Source organism: Equus asinus, chromosome 7, assembly GCF_041296235.1.
Source record: "Equus asinus isolate D_3611 breed Donkey chromosome 7, EquAss-T2T_v2, whole genome shotgun sequence".
In the NCBI taxonomy this organism is placed as follows: Eukaryota; Metazoa; Chordata; class Mammalia; order Perissodactyla; family Equidae; genus Equus; species Equus asinus.
Window position 1 is genome coordinate 97,430,681 of NC_091796.1, and position 20,859 is coordinate 97,451,539.

Consider the following 20,859-nt stretch of genomic DNA (forward strand, 5'->3'; position numbering starts at 1 on the left):
AATTCCACAGTCTAAAGGGAAATAAACTATTCTGACCGGCCACAAGAACAAGAGGATGAGCCTGTTTGGTTATGGTGTGAAAAGGAGGCATTTATTTTTAAAGTTTTAAAGTCATTAAGCCTCAACACTGGAAAGCTCAAGGGAGCCAAGCTGGCTAGACAAAGTTGAAAACAATCAATTTCATTTCCACCCCCCAGGGACTGAGCTCCTGGGTACCTGACATATGGCATTTCCATCAACAAAGCAAACGCCACATGAAAAGCCTGCAGGTTGGCGTGAAAGCAGCGGGGGTGGGACGTGGGGCCCCTAAGAGTGGGATTCAAAGGCTCCAGGGCCCTCCCCACTGCACAGCATCTCTGTCCTGGTTTGTCCCCACTGACCCCCTGAACAGTCAGGTCCTGAGTCCCTGCTATGTGTCAGGCACTCAAGGGAGGCAGAAGGAACAAAGTAGGGCCCTGTCCTCCAATTAGTCAACAGTATAGAAGGGGGCAACGGGGTCAGGGACCTTTGTAGGGTCATTTTAGCCTAGAGATAGGATCCCGGGCCCGGTGCAATGATGTGTTGCCTGAATGCAATGACTTATTCTCTGACTCCATACTCCACTGAATCATGGCTTCTATTGTTCTGAATCTTGTCACTAACCTACGCTGACAAGAGACATGTTTCCATGCTGGTGCGGTGAGAGACAAGGATGCAGCGCCTGCTTTTGAGGCATTTCATTGTTGGTGGCAGTTCAAAATGTGAGGCTTCCAAGAGTCAGGAACACGTGTAAGATGCTCAGTACTGGAAGCACACAGTAAGCTAAAAATAAGATCACACAGGAGAAAAACGTGTAGGGCAAAAGTCGAGCACATATATGCATACCTATTGGACTAATACAAGCAAATGAGAGAGTATAACCCATAATCTGCTCACTAATAAGTGAACAAAAAATGCCCAGAGAGGCGGGTCTGCCACGACCTCCTCTGCTGGACCCGTGGCATCTTACCCTCACCGCTGCATGGTACCTGTACCAGGCCCTTATTCATCCCCGCCTACAATCCTTGAGGCAGGCACCATTCATATGCCCACTTTTCAGATAAGACACACTCTGGAAGATGAAGTTACCCAAGGCCACAAATCTGAGTGGCAAGCTCAAAGGAACCTGCGCCTGCAGCTTCTGCCTCTGCATACCCTGCATACCGAGAGGCCTGAGCTCCCTTTTCTTACTCTTTCTATTTGTACTCGGATTTCTGTCTCCTGTCTCCCAAGTCCTGCATCTACACCAGTGACTTGGCCCTTCCATCTGCAGAACCCAGAGTAAGAAGAGCAGGCCCTCAAAGCCAGCCAGGGAGCGTGAGCTTTCCCTATTAGTGTTCAGGGACTATGAAACTTGGTGTTATTCAAGTCTGACAATAACCTATAATATGGTATTACCTACGTTTTCAAGTGAAGTTAAATAATGCACGCTAAGTCACAGTGCTAGCAACAGCGACACACAAGTTTCCAGACCCTCAAAGAATTAAATGACCCAACCTGACCAAGCAGGGGAGCTCGCCCTTGTTTCTGCCCTCCCACCTCCCACCTTGTTTGTGCCCCTCCGGCTTCACCTTCCCGGCCTTCCGGGAACCAGAGGAACCCACCCACGGAGCTCACTCATGCACTTGCACCGGGCAGTGGCTATTCTCCTGCCCCCAATGAGCAAGCACACCCGACAACTCCCTCTGGAGCCGATCGATGCCAGGGCCGGCCTGGTGAGGGAAGCAACGCGAGGCTCCTCCCACGGAGAGTCGCCCTATATTTAGAATGCCATCTCGCTCCCCTTGACCTGCTGAACCCAATCCCAAAACAACGGAACCTTTGGCGCACAGCTGGCAGTCCCTTTACCCTTCCGAAACCTCCACCTCCCCTCAAAATATCCCCAACCAACTCAGAATCAAGGGTACATGGTGTGGCCTCTTCAACACCTCCATAGTCCTGGCTGAACCCACCGATTTAGGACAAGCACTTCCTCACCCTCATTACTTTGTCTTTCTCCTCATTACGAGAAAAACAGAACTGAAAACATATCGGATAGGACCGAGGCCCTGAATGCCACAGCAAAGTAGCAGAAACACTCTGCCTTTCCAAAAAGAACACTGAACAACACAAACGGTTATTAGCCCTGGACGTGAGCCACGCAGCCGGCTTTACAGAGGGGCAAAGCCTGCCCGGGCAAGTTCTTCCGAGTCCCTCTGACAAACCAGTTATAACATCAAACATGCTGATCTTGGCATTTAACACCAAACCCAAGGCAAAGGACAGACTTTTTTTTTCTTTTTAAAAACTTGAGAAATCCGTTTCCCTCCTTTTTGTCATAAGAGGAACTGGAACCTCTTACTGCTTCCCACCTCTCTGGTGTCAGGGTCCTATAATGTAAGCTGTGTTTCTAATTTCATTCGCCAACACTACTTGATGCTCATGGCCTGAACGCTGGTAACCACAGTTCTGAATATGCAATGACAAGATTTAACTGAAGAGGGGGCCAATTTGCTCTAACAAAAAGCAGCAGAGGGGGCCGGCCCCATGTCATAGTGGTTAAGTTCAGTGCATTCCTCTTCAGTGGCCCAGGTTTGCAGGTTCAGATCCCAGGTGTGGACCTACACACCACTCATCAAGCCGTGCTGTGGTGGTGACCCACATACAAAATAGAGGAAGACTGGCACAGATGTTAGCTCAGGGCAAATCTTCACCAAAAAAAAAAAGGCAGCACAGCTCACTCTGGGCAGCTGAAGGTTTCACAGTCACAGTTTTAGCTGATATTCTGCTGGAAGCACAAATTCAGACCTCTTGCCCAATGATGGGGTGACCACCCAGCTTCTACCCCCAATACAGGCTTCCCATTCTCTTCTGTGCAAGGACCCTCTGGGAAAAACTCAAAAACACAATGCTTTTTAAATGAATGGCCATGAATTAGGAGAAAACCCAAGCAAAAGGGGAAAAAGTAAATACAGGGTGAGAGAGCACCTATCAGACACACAAGAAAGTCCAGATTTGTGAAAGTAAGGATTTGAGCAGGTCATTGTGTGAATCACGTCCCGGGCATTTGGGCTCAGTGCTGTGCAGAACAGATCCAAGCAAGGTGGCAGCCCACAGGGGCCTCGGGTGGCATTCTCTGCACCTGGGAGCAAAGGTAAGCCTCTGAAGGCAAGAGCTGCTTCCTTTCCGATAAGGGTCCGATAAAGCAAAGGCGAGTGTGGCAGCTCAGGGACAGAAGGGAAACCACGAGCAATTCAAGTTCTGGACTCAAGGCCAGGAGCAGGAGCCCACACAGACCAGAAAGATTGCATCTACACACACAGTCTCTCTCTCTCTCCCTCCCTCCTCCCTCCCCTCCCCCCCCCATCTCCTTGCTTTAAGCCTCCATGGCTGAATTCCAGCTCCACTAATTACATCAGACCCACCTTTCACCCCTCCCACCCCCTGCTGCAATTAGCCCCATTCTCTGCTTCCTGCTACACAGGGAGGTGCAGGATAAAGTCTGGGGCCAGCTGCTCCCTCCATGTCAGTCCCACCCACCCACCGCCAACCCCGGAAGTGCTGGTTTCAGAGGTGCCTGAAGCAACCCAGGCCCTCCCTCTGGGGCTCCCCGCTGGTGTGAAAATCTGGTTAACAAGGGGTAGCACGCCCAAGCAGGGGACCCTCGGGAAGCAGCAGTCCCAGCCTGGCCCACCAGGGGGGCTTCTGGCCCAGGATCCAGCCCACCCTGCTGTCGGTGCAGATCCTGCCAACCTTCACAGAAGGCAGTGCGCCCACAGGAAGTCATCTCCCCACACAACCGATTGTAGAAAGCTTGATTTTTAGAAAGAAGTTTCCCCAAGCAGCTGATGACTAAGAAACCCTGCAGCTCTCTGGGGCTCCTTCTTCATCTCACTCAATGAGCCTTGCTTTCCTCATCTGTCAAATGGGGAGAGCAATGTCTTCCTCACACTGACGGGACTAGAAAGCTCCTAACTAGAGCCGGGCTCACAGGAGGCACACAGTCATTCCTCTCCACCTTCTGATTCGGGCACAGAGCTCAGCCCCAAAGGCCCTGGTTGTTGTTCGACAGGCCTTGAGAGCGGTTCTTCTAAAAACAAAAAGGAGAAAAAAGAAAGGAAACCAAGTACAACTGGCACTTGGTCTCACATCTTGCAGAGACAAAACCTGCCTCTGGCAAGGTCTGGGACTATGGGCACCAGACCAGTGTCCTCAACTTGGTTTCCCCCATCTCTGGCCAGCAAGACACCAGGGTCACTGGTCAGGAGTAAGTCAACGCCTTCCTTTTACTATGGAAAAGGGAATTCTAGTGGTCCTAAAAGCTGCTGCACTCCCACGGCCCCTGTCCAGCTGACCCGGAGCTGCTGCCACTCAAGCCCCATGGCCCTGCCCGGAAGCCTGGGGGGCACGCAGATTGGCTCAGCTTTCCTGGGCCTGGGAAAGCGTTAACCCCGAGATGGTTGCTCTGGGCAGGGCACCCAGCAAGCTGCAGTCCACAGCCCCACTCGGAACTCGTCCCCTCTCTCCTCTGCGCCTGCCTTGGTCCAGGCCCCCACGACCCGCCCTGACTCCCCACTCCCTCCTGACACCAATCCATTCTCAATATGGCTGCCAGAGTTTTCTTTTTTAAACTTTCCCTTGAAAAATTCTCCAAAGCCTCCCCAGTCCTTCAGGATGAGTTCAAATTCGTTAGCATGGCACCCACCCTCTGGCAGCTTGCCATCTTCCCAGCCTCACGCGTCACCACACCCCACAGACACCCCAACCCTCAGCCACCCTGAAGTGACTTCATCGGTCCTCAGGCCGTTTTCTGCCTCTATGGTTGTACAGGTGCTGCTCCTCTCCCAGGACACCCGCCAGGTACCCCATGTGCCGCCAGTCCAGGTCCTTGCCAATCCCTCAGGACCCAGCTGAAGTGCCACCCGCTTCGGAAAGCTCCCAACGAGCTTCGCTCATGCCCAGGCTGGGGAACCCCGTCCTCGTCCTGTGCACACACAGGTGTTGTCGTGGTTGGTTTACCCTCCTCTCTCACCCCACCAGATGTGAGCCTCTCAGCATGGAGAAGAAGAAGAGAAACAGAAAGCAACCGAACCAGGTGACCCCTGGCGAGTCACATCCACCACTCTGGGCCACCAGAGCTTTCTCATCCCACATTTCTTCACACTACGCTAGAGAGGTGGAGGGGACAGGAAGTGCGCAGAAGGAAAGAGGAAAGGAGGGGTCCACACAGACCACTGGCCTCCTCAGGCTCACTTCTCAACAGTCTGGAAGGTTCTCTCCTGAACTTTGGACTGACAGCAAACATTGACAGGGAAGCTATAAGCCCCTGGGTCAAGTTGGTGGCAGACACACGTCTCCGTCTCCCGCTGGTGATATGAGGGGCAGGGCCCTCTCTGATGATGGCTTCCCTGTCCTGGGGCTGCACCACCCGCGTTCTGTCACGCGTTCTGTCACCGTGCCACAATGGCCTGTGGCTGTCCTGCTGGAGATTCCAAACCAGCATCCAACGGTTCTCCAACACAAGGAAATTCGCCCAGGAGAACGATAAAAATAATCTCAGACCTTCACCCGCATGGCAGAGACACGAATCGTCAGCGTTCAACAGCAATATGGAACACTGCATTTTAACAGACACCTCACAACGGGGGAAGGGAGGGCACAAACGGGCAATTCAGCAAAGAGAAACAAAAGGGCTGTAAAAAAAGCAATTTTGGCAATAAGTAGCAAAAGTCCCCCATGTACTCATGCTCTTTGACCCAGGAATTCCATGTGAGGAATTTATCCTAAGGAAATAAGACAAGTTGTTGAAAGACTTATGTACCAAGTATATTCACGGCGGTACTGTTATAATTCTGAGACAGAAATAACTCAGTATCAGCGAGAGCTGATGAACTGCTGTGTAGACACTAAAATTCATATTATGAAAGAATATTTAACCACCTGGGAAAATGCTCACGTCGCAGTAAATGAAGACAGAGGTTACAAATAGTATGAATGATATGCTCCACACCTTAAAACAAACATAAATGCAAACACGACGTCAGAAAGCATAAATATCAAAATGTTAACAGTGTTACCCCTACATGAGATAATGGGCAAATTTTCTATTTCCCAATCTGCAATCAGAAGATATTTTTATAATCCAAAATAATTACTTTTCATTTCCTCAGAACATAGATAATAAGCTACAAAATCGAGACTATCCATCTCACAGCCCTCCTCCTTAAAGTCAAAAGTGGAGACAGTAATTTCTCCCCTGCGAATTCAAGACAATGTGTTATTCATACAGCAAATTCCACTTGGACCTGTAGATGTGGCCGGAGCCAACTATAAGTTCCCTTGCTATATTACTACGTTCCCACCAACAATGTCAAATGTACATTTCCTTCTATTCTTACTTTTGACAAAAGTCTTTCATTTTCCAAACTGAGCATGCACATTTCTAAAGATAATGCTAATTTTTAGTAGTCAGTCCATGCTTATCGAATACAACTGCCACAGAGAGCTACCAGATGTCAAAAACAAGGCTGAGTGGGCAGAAGGTACTGGTAGCATATGGAAGTTTTATCTAAAGATACCACACAAAACCACATGTGTGTGTATACAGATATACATACATATATACACACAGAGCAAAAGTATAAACCTGTCAACTAGATACTCACTAAATTAATGACAGGGCTTCCCTCCAGGGAGGACACAAGGGTAACTGGCCTCAGGGGAGGCATACTGAGGACTTCCATGAGAAAAAATTTCTTAAAAAAAGGTCTGAAGCAAATATGAAAAATATTCACATATGTTCATATTCATTTTGAACAACAGAAATACAAGTGTCCATTATAACCATTTGTGTTTTTTTGGGTTTTTTTTGCTAAGGAAGATTGGCCCTGAGCTAACATCTGTTGCCAATCTTCCTGTATTTTGTATGTGGGTCACCACCACAGCATGGCTGCCAACAAGTGGTGTCAGTGTGGGTCCACACCCAGGAACCAAACCTAAGCCACCGAAGTGGAGCATGCCGAACTTAACACCCAGGCCACAGAACTGGCCCCTTGTATTGCTTTACTTTTAATTTTTCAAAGCGATGAAGGAAAAAAAGAGATTACAGAAGATAAAGCAAGCCCAGACTATTTCTTTGGCTGTTTCTTCTGAGATAAAGAACAATATTCTGGTCTGTTCTGGCATTCTGACCTTGGCGTGAGACCAGAAGTCAGAAGAGCTGAGTTCAAGGAAGTTGTAAAACCAACCTCCTCAAGGTGATCTTAACCTCTCAATCTTGGCCGTCTCTGGCCATCAGGGTTCTGCAGAATTTCAAGCCCACAAGGGCCCATCCTCTTCTTGAGAGATGAGAGCTCAGGGGCCCCAGAGATGGAAAGCAGCCTGTTTCAGTGCTTGGTCAGTGAGAAGAAAAGCTCAAAGCAGCAGCAAATTTCCCCTTTCAGAGTCAGTCCTGCAGGCAGGTCCCCACATCCACCCCAGGGTCCTGATTCCAGGATAGATATCCTGGACCTGACAACACAGACGCAGGTCTCCATCAACACACAATGAATTTATCCAGGCCACTGTGTGAAGTGCTTCCCACCAGCATGAAGCCACAGAAACCTCACACGACAGTGAGGCTGTAACTGTCGAGAGAAGGAGCAAGATCGCAGGTGACCAGGGCAGGAATGGCAGTGGGACACCAGGCACAACCCCCAAAGAATAAACACGCACCAGCCAGTTGCTGCACAGGAGACTTCTGCTTAGACCAGTCTTGTTTTCCCACAGCTCCACTATCAAACGAACAAGTATCTAATGTAAATACTCGAGGCTCTGAATGTAAAAAATGAGCCATGCTATAAATCCAAATCTTAACTTAAAAAGAAAAAAAGACTCAGATGAAAAAGAGCTTGGCTCTTGAACAAGTAAAACAGGCATCAGGTGACACTGGGCTCAGAGCTGACCAGCCAGGCGGCTTGAAGCAGCACACAGTTCTGGTCCAGGCTCGTCTTTCCTCCAGGCCTCTCAGCAGATGTCCGTCTGCAGATGCTTGTCCTGGGGCTGGTGCCCCGACCTCGAACTGATCAGCCTTTTCATCTCTGAAATGCAGAGACTGAACCAGGCGCCCTCCACAAGGCCCTGTCCAACTCTGGCTTTCTCTGCCCCTTCCCAGCAACTCCCTCAATGACCACCCTGCTCCCTCTGGTCACCTTCTCATCATTGCAGCCTCTCCTCAGACGGCTGCCAGGACCCTGCCTTTCTGTCCCGGGGAGGATGAGGTGTGCAGGTCTGCTGTGCGCGATGGAGAGGAGTCACCTGGTGAGCACTGAGCACTCTGCCCCAGGAGACCTGGCTGACGGTGCATCCTCTTGACATCACTGGTAACGCTCTAACCCAGTGGTTCTCACTCTGAGGAGTGTGCATCAGTCACCTGGAGGGCTTGTTAAGACACGATTACTGGACCTCCACAGCAGGTTTAGGGAGCGGCCCGAGGATCTGCATTTCTAACAAGTTCCCAGGCGATGCTGCTGCGCTGGTCTGGGGACCACATTCTGAGAACCACTGCTGTAGCCCACTGATTCCCAACCCTGTCAGAGGATGAGACTCAAACAGTTGGGCAACTTGTGAAAATGCAGACTGCAGGTTCCCACCCCAGAAGAGTCCAAGTGGCAGGTCAGGGGGAAGCCTGAGACCTGGGTCGAGACACTGACAGTCAGACTGAACCTGGTACGTCGGTTTTCACCCACCGTCTGTCCTCTGCCCCAGAATAAGGTCAGGGACCCTTTGTCTCACCGGTTTTGAGAGGCAAACTTGAGCTTCCTTGTGAAACAAGCCCATGCCATTCAAGAGAGGCCCCTGTCCTTCCTAACTATCCCTGCCCCATGGAGCCTCAGAAAAGGGGACAGCCAGGGGCACAGAACTGCTGCTTGGCAGACAAGACCCAGGGCTGGATTCCGTGACCTCGACGTGTCTACTGAAAAGCCACAGGCGAAAGGGAGTCCCACTCACGCGGGGGGTGACCTCTCACCCCCCGGCCACCCCAGTCAAAAGAAGGAATGACATCTGTCTTGCTCATTCCAAGGCCTCCCACCCTGCAAGGCTACTTTCACAAGGAGATGTTGGGCGGGACTTCTTTTGGAAAACTTTCTTGAACGTCTCTTACAATAATAACCAGTTATGTTTATGCTATAATGTCAGGTGGGAGGAGAAAAAGGCAGGATATGCAATTGTATATAAGGCATGACTGCAACGGTGTAAAACAAAAACTATTCATGCAAAAACTGGCAGGAAACACTAAAAATGTTAATAGTGATTGTCTTTGGGTGGTGAGATTATGGGTGGTTCTTTCTTGCTTGCTACTTGTTTGTTTTCCAAGCTGTTTATAAAGAGCACATGTTCATTATATGACCAAAACTTAACTTTATTTTACAATAAACTGGAAGGAGGAAATACACAGAGGAACACGGCCCACACCTAACCTGTGTCAGCACCAAAGGCGAGTGTCCTGCCAGTTTTCTCCAAGTAAGCAGGACTGACTGAGGGGCAGGGACGGCTGTGCAGCCTTTAGCAAGTGCTTTCAGCAAACCCTGACTCTGGGCCAGGGCTGAGGCTGCCAACACACCCCAGCCCTCCCTCAAAGAGCTAACAGCGCAGAAGCAGAACAAGGATGTAGGCTCCTCTCTTCTATGGGTGAGTCGTTCTGGGCCCTGAGAATGGACCAGCCGTCTTTTCCTTCCTGTGATGGTTTCCCATCTTCTGGAACGCTACACAGTGCCCCAAGAGCAACAGACCACCTCTGAATCAACAAAATCTCAAGCCGAGGTCGAGCCCTCTTTGGCCAGCCCAGACCAGGACCGTCAGTGCTGCCGATGACCACCGGCGTGTGTCCGACTGGACTGGCAAGACTGGAGGACAGCATCTGCCTGGCCAGCCAGCTTGCAGCAAGAGCCTGACTGCTCCACGCTGCTCACGGAGAGCTGCAGAAACCTTCCCTCCACCTGAGACCGTCACCTCTGCCATCAGGGAGAGGTCACCACCTCCCAGACACACCTGTCGAGAGCTCTCATCGCTGGTTCTGGCTTGCCTGGCAAGCCTGTTTTGAATCTGAATTTCTTTCTCTCTCATGTTCACACCTCCCCGGTTTTGATTCATCTGAAACTTGGTGAAGGAGACCCTCATCCAAGCCGCTGTGGAAGATGCTGACCCTGACAGCTGGAGGACAGAACTCTGTCGTGCCTCCATGCCCTCCTCCACCTCGAACACCCTTTCCCCCTCTCTCCTTCCCATGACCCTCTACACATGGAAACTCCTACCAACTCCACTCAGGGGTCCTCTCCTCCAAGAAGCCTTCCCCAGCCACCCTCCCCGCCCCACAACACAGCCTTAGCTTTGTGGCACCTAGCACACAGCATCGAAAGCACCTGCCTAACATGAACGGTGCCCGCAAATAGAGATCAAGCCCTGAGCTCTTGCTGAACAGCCAGCACAGCCACCAGACAGCGCCCTCCGCACCCAGACCAAGTTCACGGGCAGCACCATTCTCCTTGCCCAGCTTCCCCCGCATGTGGGTGTCATGAAGGAAGGACTAGCTGAGACCCACTGGCCTACAGCATGCCCGTCCCTGAGTGCGGCTCCCCTCAGACAAGGAAATGAACCCACTTCGGCCCCAGATCCAGCTCTCTCAGGCCTCCCCCTGACCCCCAGCCCCCTCCTCAGTGCAGCCCGCACCTGTACCTAAAAGGATGCGGCTGGTTCTAAGCCTCCCAGAGGCTGCTTAGAGCCCACGGTGCTGACTGCCAACGGTCCAGGGAATGAGCAGAGGTGGCCTGCTGAACTGGCCATGCAGGCAAAGTGTCCCAGCACTGCAAGCTCCCTCTTATGCCCCAACCCCAGCGGGAGGAGGACGGAAAACCCAGGACACTGTCCACTCCCTCCCTCTCCCACCCTTTTTCTAATTACCGTTGAATCAGATGGGCTCCTGCAGCCTCGGCAGGAACATGGCCCAGCAAACAGCCCAATGCCACAGCACAAACTCAGCCCAACAGCCAATCCGGCAGTCCCTCGGCTGACCTCAGAGCCAGCAACCACTGCGTGAGGGCAGAGAGGGGAGCCCTGGCTGGCCTGAGGGCTTCCTCATGTTCGCAGGGACCTCACGACTCTGAAAATGCTCCCAAACCCCAGAACCAAGACTAAGTTACACCCCAGGAAGCTGAGTGCTAGGAACAGGTCTCAAAGGCAGTCTGGCCAACGGGTCAGTGAAACCCCAGCATGAATCTGGAAGGGACTTGTTCTTGAGCAGTGGTGCCCAAACTGTGTTCCCTGGGGTCCTGGGAACCCATAGAGATGCCCTGGAGGGAGAGGAGGGAGCTGAGCAGAGGGCACTAGGGCTCCCCAACCCCCAAGTCAATCAGTCATGAGGGCTTCACCTGACATTTCAAGAAAACTTACATTTGGGGAAATAGTTTCACTGCTAAGAAAAAGTCTGAAACCCAGGGCTCCAAGGTACACAGCTTAAGCCTAATTCCCACCCAATGTGGCCACGTGAAGATCATGAATATCCTCAAAGATTCTCACCTGACCTTCCCAGGGCTGGGATGGGGATTTTAACAGCCCTTCTCTATCAGGCCCACTTGCCTGACCCATCGACTATCACTGAGACACAGCGAGCACTTGACAAGTGGACACTCCACACCACAAACCCCGATGCTCCCATCAGTAAGCTAGAGGCTCATCAATTACATTCTTGGGCCAGATGTAACCCTTCTGTGGTCCCTTTCTCTCCCTCAACCCTTTGAATTCTCCTGTACAGACACACTGAGCTGTATGTGATATCACATCAGAGTGCCCCTCATGGAGCGGCTCCAGCCAGTCCCCATTTGACTGCACGTTTGGGGCCACAGCTGAGAAGTGAGGCTTCACTCTAGGGCCCTCACAGCGCCAGGCACGATGCTTTACACATAGCTCAAAGGACAGTCACTGGACAAAGTAAAGTGATCCAACATCTGACCCTTCTCACAATGCCAAAAAAAAGGATGCAAGTGAAAACACACTGAGCATCCGCAAGCAGATGCCTAACCGTGAACACCATTTCCTCTCAGCTTCCTGTGGGGAAACCGTTCGAGTGACGATATTGCCAGACGCACCAGAGGAACTCTGGGGGAACAGAAAACCGCCTTACCTGGTAGTAGGTCTTAATGTTTCTCACCAAGATGGTCAAGTTCTGAATGCGAAGGTTCACGTCGTTGTTGACATGCTTGTTGATGCGTTGATTTGTTGGCCTGGGATCTCTGGGGGAAAAAAGGTGAAAGTGGAAATTACATCTCCCAGCATTTGTCACATCTTCTTTCCCAGATGAGTTGGAGCATTTGGTCCTCTCCAAGCCTAGGTTACTATGAGGCTGTGACAAGTGTGACTGGAGTCAAATCCTAATTCTGCCACTGCTAAGCCGAGGCCCTCAGGGGAGACACATCACCTTCCCACTCCCCACCCCCAAGTCCCTAGCCCACCACAGTCCCTTTATCAATGTTATTTCCGTTCCGACTGCTGGCATCACCCATAACAACCACCAAATGTCAACGCAGACCCAAAAAGTTACACTGTGTAAAAATCAGTAGTCTCCCCAAAAACATATTTCAGGATTAAAAGCTGAACAAACCAAAATATGTGAAATATCAAGAAAGATAGAAGAGGGGGGAAAAAGGGTACATTTCTGACTTAATAAACGAATAAAATCATTAATGTTCCATTTTACGTGAGTCCCCTCCTTGCCACCTGAATTGGTCTTGGGCTGGTCCTGCTTGTGCTTTACATTCCAGGGACACAACTCTATCTCGAAAAAACCGACATCATCAGTCTGTGACACTACGGTCTACAACCTCCCCTAAGAGAAATGCTAATAGAGACATAAATAACTCATGTAGGAAACCCCCAGTGTCATTTATTTTCCAATCTCAGGCAAAAGTCAGGACTGGTTGTGATGAAACTAGAAACTTTAATCAAGCGATATATAATTTCATTCATCTATATACAGGACATTTCTCAAAATTCTGTGTCCAAAAAGGTTTCCTACTTAAAGAGAACAGACTCAAGAGAATGGATTTAGCTTCCACCTCCCTGTGTAGTGCACGCTGGTTTTCCTAACAAAGCCCTCCCTCCCCCGTTCTACTGTCCCAAGACACCAGGAAGGACGTCTAATTCAAATGAAGGCCATCTTTACGGTTTCACGTGTCATCCGAGGCCTGTGATAAGGGCGCTAAGCCTCCCGGGGGCTGGTGTGACAGAAGACAGGCAGCCTCTTCCTCCTTCCTCAGTAAGCGGGTCCCTCTACAAGGAGGGCAGCAGAGGAAGGGCAGTTTGGAGAGTTATGGGAAGCAATCTCAATGCCATTTGACTCATTCAAAGCCAACAATTAAGAGAAAATTGACAAACAGAAAAAAAAAATCTACAAATAGAAATCATTTCAAATGTCACTGGAAGTACAATTTTTTTAAAAAACACAAGCTGTTTAAAATTCAACCGTTAAAGTAAATATTTGATAGATACACTATGAGTCCCTACACTGTACTGTGTGCATGCAAGCCCCCCTTACACAGTACATGCAATCATCAGCCACGGATCTTATGTCGGTCATCCTGTATTCCCTAAAATAGTCACACGGGTATCTTGGGGCAACCAGGGGACCGCTTTTCAATGGTCACGTGACAACATTTCTTATTGGCCCCACAAGGTAATGAAATCTGGCCAAGCCATCTACATGTTACAGGCTTCTCTTGGAGCCATCCATGACAGAGAAAATAAAGGTTAACACTTCAGTGGAAATTAATTTAGTAATAGAGGAGGCATTCAGAATTTAAACCACAAAGGCATTTTTAGCCGCAGAAGTGTACCTAGCCTTACAAAATAATTTATCCTAAAGGTACAATTCTCCTTTTACGGTGTATAACTTAAGAGATAAGAAACAATTTCATCAAGTGACAAATGTGCTTCTTAAAATAGCAGAACTCAGAGAACTGTAGAGCTTTCCGTTTTACTGTTATTGTGGTCCCAGCTTTCATTTAAGTCAGCCGGGACCACCCCAGGAGGGCCTCGGCGTACATGGGGATGTTCACTGCACGTGCACAGGAACCACACACACCCAGGGTGGGGACCTGGGCGTCCGTAGGTGACAGCAGAGAAGCCTCTGACCATCCCTGCTTTTCTTCTCCCCAGTCCTGGGAAGCAACAGCTAATTGAAATTGTACTCCAAAAGAGCCCTGACAATTACTATCTGAGGAATTAGACTAATTATCATGATCATTAGTGCTCCCTCCTCTAACTGAGGCTCTCAGGGTAAAGAGAGGTTATTAGGAAACAAACCTAAAGAAAAGTCAACTACAGTTGAGGAAGGCCTATCCCCACTCTGCCCAGTGTAATCCCCACCTCTCCTTGTGGCAGGAAATGGATCAGGAGCCACTGATTCTGGTCTGGGTCCCCCGACTGGTCAAAGTTCTTTGGGCCCAGTATGCTCATCTGTCACATGACTACAGGATGCTCTCAGCCCTAATAAGCTATCATGCTATGAAGGCCAGGTCTGCACTGGCAAACTTAGACTGTACCTGGTCCTATATCCCAGGAAGAGGACATCACAGGACCTCTACACAGCTGCACCTTCCCCGAAAGCCGACACTGGTAACAAGGATCCCCTTTACCTGACAGCCCAGGAACGTAAAAGCCCAACAGCCCTGCACGTTCGAGGACAGGGACAGACACGGGTGCAAGCATCTGATAACTTGTCCAAACTTGGAGAGTTCCCAGTCCAAAGTGTGGGTGCCCCAGGGCTGTCTTCATAAAAACTTCTAACTAGAAAAAAGGAAAACAGCTCTCCCTAGAACTTTAAAGAGAGACTTATAATTTGGGTTTATAGCAACCTTGCTCCCCTCCTTTGTGAAAAAGCTGGCCCCTAACTTTTGGTCATATTCCAAAGACTTCCTAAATTTAAAATTGAATCAAGAAACTATGTCTTGGGGGCCAGCTCCGTGGCTGAGTGGTTAAGTTCGCGTGCCCTGCTTCTGCAGCCCAGGGTTTCGCCACTTAGGATCCTGGGCGCAGACATGGACCACTCGTCAGGCCACGCTGAGGTGGCGTTCCACATGCCACAACCAGAAGGACCTACAACTGAAATATACAACTATGTACCTGGGGGCTTTGGGAGAAAAAGGAAAAATAAAATCTTTAAGAAAAGAAAGAAAGAAAAAGGATGTTAACAGTATCATGAGCCCAATTTATATAAAAACACATTAGGAACATATATTAACATAGATACCACAGACAACACCTGGAAAGCACCAGAATATTAATACTATTACCTCCACATGGTAAAATTATATTTTGCAATTTTTATCTTGCTCATCTGTATGTTCCTACTCCCCTACAATGAACATGAATTTTTTGCATAATTTTTAAGGACTCAAAGTCCCCAAGAAGAGTATCATATGCTACAGCCAAAAAAGGAAATTCAGTTCATGAGTAAAAATCTTTTTTCGCTCCAACGCTTTTGCACCAACACAAACTCATTCAACTAACAAGTGTTTGCCCTTTTATCCTCAGCTTTTACTTTTGCAAAATGGAAATGTAACTCCTCTTCCAACAGGCTGGGGAAAAAAGACTATCCTTCAAATGCTTTTGAGAAGCTTAAGAAATTTTCCCATTGGCCTGAGGATATTTCCAACCTCTGAATAATGAAAATAGTATCTGGAATATTGCACCAGGGGTTAGAAAGGAGTCTGAAAAAGCAAACTGTGCTGGATTTACCGCAGGCCTTGCACAGGCACAAGCTCTTGGCCGCAGTCCCAAGTCCCCAGGTACGCTCAACACCACCTCATCAAGTGAGCTGTCCACTCTCACACGTGCAGTTGTACACGGGCAGACACACACAAACCCAGCTCTGGGCCTCACTCTTACAATAACGATGACTGACCATTTGTTAGGCATTTTCTATACGCATATTTAATCCTCCCCAAATCTATAAAATACCATCCCCTTATTACAGATCCGGAAATTGAGGCTTAGGGAGTTGAAGTAATTCACCCCAGGTAACAGCACTATGAAGTGGCATAAGGATGGATTTGAACTTGTCTGCGTGATGCTAGAGTCAAAGCTCTTCAATAATTTTCCTAGGAGACAGTGAAAAAGGCGCCCACAGTGAATCAGACACCTCGGGTTCCCTTGGGTACCAGGAGCACCCAGAGAAACTGCATTTACACAGGAGCCATTCAGCAAGCTTTCCCTTGCATCTCCATCCACACCACTCAATGCTCACTTTCATTCAGGAATTGTCCTGGACCTGGGCCTCCCCTGAAAGCTGAGCTCACAGGGCTCTCCGGCCTCCGGGCACTGATGTCACCGGGAGGCCAGGGCCAAGAGACTACTACCTACTACCCAGGCTTCTTCAGTTGCCAGAGACAATGCCCAGGTGCAGTCACGTGACCCCCAGCCAGCCTCCATATGGCTCTGAAGTGTTAGGTAACACCGCTCTTATCTGAGCTCCAGCAACCCAGTAAGCACGCTGCTGTCTGCAATTTTCTCAGGTCCTACCAATTTGGGGAGAATTTATCAAAATAGGTGACTAGCACCCAGCTGGAGCTACTAGCATGGGACATAAGCCTTATCACTTATCTGCTAGCTAGCCTGACGCTTCTCCATTTGGCAGAAGTGAAAACAGAGGCTTAGCTTGAGAACAGCGTTAGACTTGTGGGTCCCAGAGTCCAGTTTTACTCTAGATTTTCTTGGGAGAGGGCTAAGGCTAAGGATTATGCAGTAATCTAGGAGACTAAGAATGTGGGAGAAAGGCAGACTGAAGAAAAAAAAAAACTTTTATGGGGTGGCCCAAATCCTTTCTGGATTAAGATGGTATATGTATAACCGACACCAACACCTGTTAAGTGGCAGGCACTGCGCTAACTGCTAACACATCATCCCGTTTAATCCTCACAACCTTCTCTTAAGGGAGGGACTTGACGTCCCATTTTACAGATGAGGAAACTGAGGTGTTGAGTGATGTGCCCAGCATCACACAGCTGGTAGGAGAGAGACCTAGAGTTCGAACCCAGGCTGGCTACCTAGGCTGTTGACACTAGGGTGGAATTCTTTTCTTTTTCCTAATTGAGATATTTTTACATAGAATGAAATGCATATATCTTCAGTTACAGCTCGATGAGTTTTGAAAAATAAAATATACATCAATCAATATACAGAACATTTCTTCCACCCCTCGAAGTTCCCCTGTGCCTGCTTTCCAGTCGATCCCCATCCACTTCCAGGAGCAAACAACGTTCTGATTTCTATCCGTGGAGCAGGGCTCCTCTGGTCACCCTATCAGCAAGCTGTGTGCTACTGGAGCCACTCTCTCCTTGATTTCCTCCTTCTGGAAAGCCACCCAAACAGCTTCCCCGTAGTCCCTTCCTCTGTGCCTGACCCCGGCCAGAAGGACCCAGAGCACTGCTTGAAGCCTTAAGCGCTGCAAATTTATCAGTTCCCACTTCCAGAATGATCACCTTGGCATGTCCAAGAGGAGAAAATAACATTTAAAATTATCAAGGGGAGGAGAGAAGCCCTTCAGAATGAATGTAGCCACCGGCCAAGAGTGAACAAGAGATGAGCTGGCATTTCTCAAAGGAATGGTCCAACAGGCTCTCCTGATTTACAAGCAAGTGGTAAACGCTTCAGGAATTCCAAAGGTCAGGGGAGAAAGAGAAACAGTCTCAGGGCTTTTGTTCTCCCCTCCGCCTGGGTGTAAAAGCTGAATGAAAAGGCTGGGGATACTGCTGGTTCTTTTAATTAAACAGTCTTGGGCTTGGGGAAGGACAGGTTGAAGTTATAGTGGTCGCTGCACCAATGGAATCCAGTAATTTTTGGGGTCTACCAGAATGGGGGGGAAGAGTTGCCAGAACTTGAATATGCCACCAGACAACCCCAGGAAAGCTCATTTTCATCAATGTTCTCAGAGAAGTGCTGCCAAGGCTGACAGCAGATCTGCCTTTTTAGAATCTAATCAAACACCAGATTGGTAGTGACTTAAAAAAAAAAAAAAGACATTAAGACCCAAGTGTCTCTCCCACAGCCTGACACCAAATGACTTATTAACACAAAAGGAGCAATGTTCTCAGGGTAATTTTTTAAAACAGGCCTTTTTAGGTAGATCTATTTAAATCACTTTCTGAATATGCCAAAGCTAACTGCTGCTCCTCCTGCGTGGGCCACAAATGAAGCCGATTCTCATTAGCTAATGGGTTCAGGCTCAAGTAGGACAACTTGCTTAGTCGCAGGTGAGCATAAGGGGATGATCCAGAGAGAACATTAGGATGTTTTATTCTGCTTCAAGCGCCTGTGAATCATACTGACGCTCAGTTCCAATATGTTCCCTGCAGTTTCTGAGTTAAAAACAGACTACAGTGGTAGGAGCCAACACCTACATGTGGCAGGCTGTCAATCAGACAGATAGGCCCAGGAGAACTCAGCAACAGGAAAGGATGTGGTCAGACATACATGCTAGCAAGTTTAACTTCCACCAAGACCCTGTTTAAGCTGCACGCTTCAGAACCAACAGCACCACAGCGTTCTGCCTCCCTGTGCCTCTCCTATCAGTGACTTGAAATCCAGTCCCTAAGATGGGACTTAACCAATTGCACTTGCTATGGGGCAACTGAAAACGGAAGACGAAATGAAAGAGCTCAGAACACAGCCGTCCTAACCTAGAGTGAAATGTTATAGTCACTCACCGATGCTTGCCACCCACCCCTGACACTTCCTGTAACCAGACACTCTCCGTTACAGTTCCTTGCCCCCCAAAAGAAGGTTTTTTCATTTCATGGCTCAAACCACAATTAAGTACCGGAGTTTGAAGTCAACGGCACTGCCCACCATGTGGATGACAGTCATTCAATCCCAAATTTCCTTCATCAAACAAGCTGCCGACCCGCTGTCCTGGCCCTGGAGTTCTTCAAACGCCCACGAACCCCCCACGAACGCCGAAAAGGCACTTTAATATTTACCGTGGCTCCACGTGCAAAGAACCCTCCTGTTGTAACCTCACATTCCATTTCCACAACCTTAAATTAAACTTTCTAAAGCACCACTCATTCCTTCCTCCCTGAAGAGAACTTACATTTGTAACATGATTTGGTTCAAAAAGATGCCGTCCGCTAAATCCATGTACATTGTCAGGTTGTCCTGGCTGCCGCTTCCGAAAGGGCCAAAAGTTTTCACCTGCGAGGGGACGCGGAGAGAAAAGCAGGAAAAGTCACCTCCACGCGGACAGTCTAAAGCTCTCCCGGGCAAAGGGCGGGCAGGGCCCATGTGGGCACAAGGGGTCCCCCACGCCCAGCCACCCTTCTGCAGGCACCAAGCCCAGCCTTCGCCGGGGCCCCTCTCTCCTCCCCGCGCCAGGCAACAGACGCGAGACAGCAGGAGGAAAACTTCCTCGCCACTTTCCTCCAGCTTCCCAAGGCGGAAAAAAAATAAAAGGGACTTTTCAATAAATTTCTCACGTTCAAATCCATTGGAAATCGCTGCGCTCACCCCAGTCTGTACACGTTCCCACTCGGAGTCCCCACCGCCATCCACCCGCTGGTCACAGGGGTTCAGAAACTACACGAGGGTACTTTGGGGGAGTGGGTCCTTCTCGGAAGTGATCAAGTCCTGGGGGTCGGGGTGATCACTATGACCCTGTCGCTCCAGGGCCGCCAGCCCAGAGCCCCGGCGGGAACAGGTGTACCCGCTCAGCCCCTGGCCGGGCCGGGAGCGCCAGCTCCAGAGTTGGAAACACCTCCGGACCCCGGAACGCGGACCCCGACCCCGACTGGGAGCCCTAGCTGAGGCCCCCGCGCCCCGGGGGCTGGCTACCCGGGGCCCCGGGCGGATCGGGTGTGCGGCGACCGCCGGCGGCCGGGAGGGGAGCCGGTGCACCAACAATGGGGCAGGAGCCAGGCGCACTCACCCAGGTCACCAGCGGGCTCTGCAGGAAGAGCTCCATGAGCTCCGAAACGGTCACGTCCATGCTGAGGCTGCGCCCGCCGGCTCCGCGCCCCGCGCCGCGGCACAAAGCGGCTCCGGCGGCTCACGGCGGGCGCGGGGCTGCGGCGGCTCGCGCCCGGGAGACAAAGGCGGGGCGCGAGCCCACGTTCCGCAGCTTCGGCGGCCCCGCGCCCCGCCCGGGGCTGGGGGAAGGGGAGGGCCCGGCGCTCGGGGAGGAACAATGCGGGCGGCGGCCCCGCCCCTCGGCCGCCCCGGGCAGCCGGCGCGCCGCCTCGCGGGGCCGGAGCCGGGAGCCGGGGCGCGGGCGCGGCTGCGCGGGGCGGGGGCGGCGGGGCGCACGTGGGGGTGGGGGCGCCGGTGCGGCGGGTTCCGGCGGCCCGCACGTGGGCCGCCCCGCGCGTCTGAGGCCCCTGCACGTGGCGTCTCCCTGCGCGCGTGCGTCCGCCGCGGGGCCGCGGGGCCCCGGTGCCAAGTGCGGGCCAGGGCGCGCGGGCGGTGGCCTCTCCCTGTGCCTCCCCGGCCGCGAAGGGGGTCTGCGCCGCGCTGTGTCCGGATGCTGGGGCCACAGCGGAACCCGCCCCCGAGACTGCGGTCTCCGGGCAGGTGCAGCCCCCCCCAGATGCCGCCGAGAGGCCCCGCCCGGGCCGGTGGCAGGAGAGCCAGGCCCGCGCGCCCCACGTGCCAGGGTCGTCTCGCGGGCAGGTGGGGCGCAGGCCCGGAGGTCAAAGGAGGAAACTTTGTGTTGAGTTTAGACCGTAGGAGCGCGACCTCTTGCGCCCCACTGTGCCACCTCCCGGCTGCTTGCCTTCTAGAAGTTCCCGCAGGAAGCCCGTGATGGGGCCGCAGCGACCTGGGCCCGCCCCAACGGTGACA

The 20,859-nt window shown here is 51.0% G+C and overlaps 1 protein-coding gene across 1 annotated transcript in view; it reads right to left on the reverse strand.

The window, feature by feature from the left end:
- Positions 1-20,175, reverse strand: part of CCDC88C (coiled-coil domain containing 88C) — a 131,576-nt gene extending 111,401 nt beyond the window's left edge. Inside the window, exons 1-3 of the mRNA XM_014832075.3 lie at positions 19,949-20,175; positions 19,118-19,218; positions 12,155-12,263 (exon numbers count right to left, since the gene is read on the reverse strand). Coding sequence (XP_014687561.3) covers positions 12,155-12,263; positions 19,118-19,218; positions 19,949-20,008 — 270 coding nt within the window. The 5' untranslated portion in view covers positions 20,009-20,175. The remainder of the gene's footprint in view (positions 1-12,154; positions 12,264-19,117; positions 19,219-19,948) is intronic.
- Between the last annotated feature and the right edge of the window lie 684 nt (positions 20,176-20,859).